The 2,018-nt window shown below is 58.4% G+C and overlaps 2 protein-coding genes across 2 annotated transcripts; both read right to left on the reverse strand.

Annotated features, from left to right (window-relative positions):
* Nucleotides 1-517: 517 nt before the first annotated feature.
* On the reverse strand, nucleotides 518-1,179 carry SPRG_18738 (hypothetical protein; the record flags this gene model as incomplete). Its single annotated transcript, XM_012358179.1, has 2 exons — nucleotides 518-1,033; nucleotides 1,087-1,179. The coding sequence occupies 2 exons, from the start codon at nucleotides 1,177-1,179 to the stop codon at nucleotides 518-520; spliced, it is 609 nt and encodes a 202-aa protein (XP_012213569.1).
* A 419-nt stretch (nucleotides 1,180-1,598) lies between these two features.
* On the reverse strand, nucleotides 1,599-1,964 carry SPRG_18740 (hypothetical protein; the record flags this gene model as incomplete). The annotated part of the gene is made up of 2 exons (XM_012358180.1): nucleotides 1,599-1,791; nucleotides 1,842-1,964. The coding sequence occupies 2 exons, from the start codon at nucleotides 1,962-1,964 to the stop codon at nucleotides 1,684-1,686; spliced, it is 231 nt and encodes a 76-aa protein (XP_012213570.1). The 3' UTR covers nucleotides 1,599-1,683.
* Between the last annotated feature and the right edge of the window lie 54 nt (nucleotides 1,965-2,018).

The following is a 2,018-nucleotide window of genomic DNA, read 5'->3' on the forward strand; positions in this document are numbered from 1 at the left end:
CGGCAATGTGGCCAAAGATATCAGGATCGCCAGAGATCGCCAGCTGGCACCATGCAACAGTCGATGGCACGACGCCTCGTTGCGGACGCGCTTCGACCGCTTGCAAGGACCTAGCGTGCAGCTGCAATGACTGCACCAAGGCCACAAGTATGCGTGCAGCTGCATTAACTACACCAAGGCCACAAGTATGCGTGCATATGTGCCCGATGGTCCTGCTTATTGCACCAGCAATAAGGTCAGGCGCCGACAGGTGGTGACGTGGCACTGGCACGTACCACCGTGCGTACACCGACTACCGACTGTGGCGATCGATATCATAACTTGCCACCTTGCATGGGATTGCAACACACTTGCGCCGGGGCAGATACAGTGCGTCGTCAACGTGGTTCCTGGGTGGTGGCATCGCTGGCCACACGCATCGTTGCGGCAAAGTCGGTGACCCTCCTGAGGTCCAGCCAAAGCTAGTAGTCGGTCGCTGTGCAACCAGGCAGAAACGAAAGTATTCTTGCACTCAAATTTAGGACGTTGGCCGCGCGATCTCAAAGAGGTTGGAGGTTGCGACGTAGTCGTTGCGGCTCATGCGGCCGAGCGACGCGAAGACGTTGCTGTCGATTTGGCCGCTGTCTGTGAGCGCCGCCTCGGCAATCTCAAAGTGCACTACGTTGAGGAGCACGACTTTGCCGTTGCCGATCTCGAGGACGTCGCGGAGCAAGCACTCCATCCGGATCGGAGACGCCGCCACACCCGGCACCTGCACGCGCGTGCTAGGAATCGTTGGGATCTGGAGTGCGTCGATCTCGCTCACGCCGTGCGCGTAGTTCTTGGACGTCGCGTTCATGACGTCGCCGAGCTCGGTCGTGACGAAGTTGATGACGCACTCGTTCGTCGCGCGGAGGTTCGTCAGCGTGTCCTTGTCGGTGCCCGGCGTCGGGAAGATTTGCGTGTACGACACTATTGGCGGGTCCGAGCTCACAACCGTGAAGAACGAGAAAGGCGCGAGGTTCGTGACGCCGTCCTTGCTCACGGTGCTAATCTACAAGAAAACTATCAACTCGATACTACGTCGAGAGATGGAGATGGCATTACCCACGCAATGGGGCGCGGCACGACGGCGCCCGTGAGGAGTTGGTATGCCTGGCGCGCCGGAGTCGACGCCACTTCAAAGCCTCTGGTTTGCATTGAACAAATGGATTGTGGCGACGGAACGCATCCTCCAACGGCCGCTGAAACTGCGACAGGCGGGCTGTTCCGTGAGGAATTCTCAGCGATGTCGTCATGCTCGAGTGGTTTTAGACGAGACGATGCCGCAGGCTACTGCGCCTGAAACAACGTACCAAGGCATTGCTTTGAGCATGAATCGATGTACGAGTAGTTCAAAGGCGACTGGACCACGAACGATCTCTCTCTGCACCGGCTCACCGGCGCATTAGTTCCAGATCCCAGATCCGACCGAAAAAGTCCAGCGGCTGGTTTTTGCCGAAATCGGTAGCCCTTCGGCGCGCAGTGGACGCTTGGTCGTCGCCAACAGCGCCTTTCAAGCCAACGTGACCAGCTCGAGGCCCTTGATGCCACGTCGCTGAGTGAGAACGCATAAAAGTCTCTCCTTGAGCCGTTTGTTCAGAGACTGTGTTGCTTCTAAGCATTCGACGCCATGATCGAATGCGAATCCTCGTCGAGTTGGTCCTATGCGCTGTGCGACCGCAGCCGAGCGTACGCGACGTACGACGCGAGGCCAAGCGCAGTCGAGAGCGCGGCGTTGTGGATGGCCCACGACATCATGTCCGAGACCATCTACATCAATGTGATTGCATCGCTTTGAGGAGAGACAAGTCGATGCGTACCTGCACAAGCGTCGCGCCGCCGGTCGAGTAGGGCTGGGCCACAGCCCCGTACGACAAGGTGTGGTTGCTCGCGAGATGGACGTAGCCATAGTTCTTGCCATAGTAGACGTGCTTGCTCAGCATGGCAAACTCGGTGCGTGTGCGGGGAACGATCGCCGCGTAGAGCCAATGGAACGG

Source organism: Saprolegnia parasitica, assembly GCF_000151545.1.
Source record: "Saprolegnia parasitica CBS 223.65 unplaced genomic scaffold supercont2.1422, whole genome shotgun sequence".
NCBI lineage: Eukaryota > Oomycota > Saprolegniomycetes > Saprolegniales > Saprolegniaceae > Saprolegnia > Saprolegnia parasitica.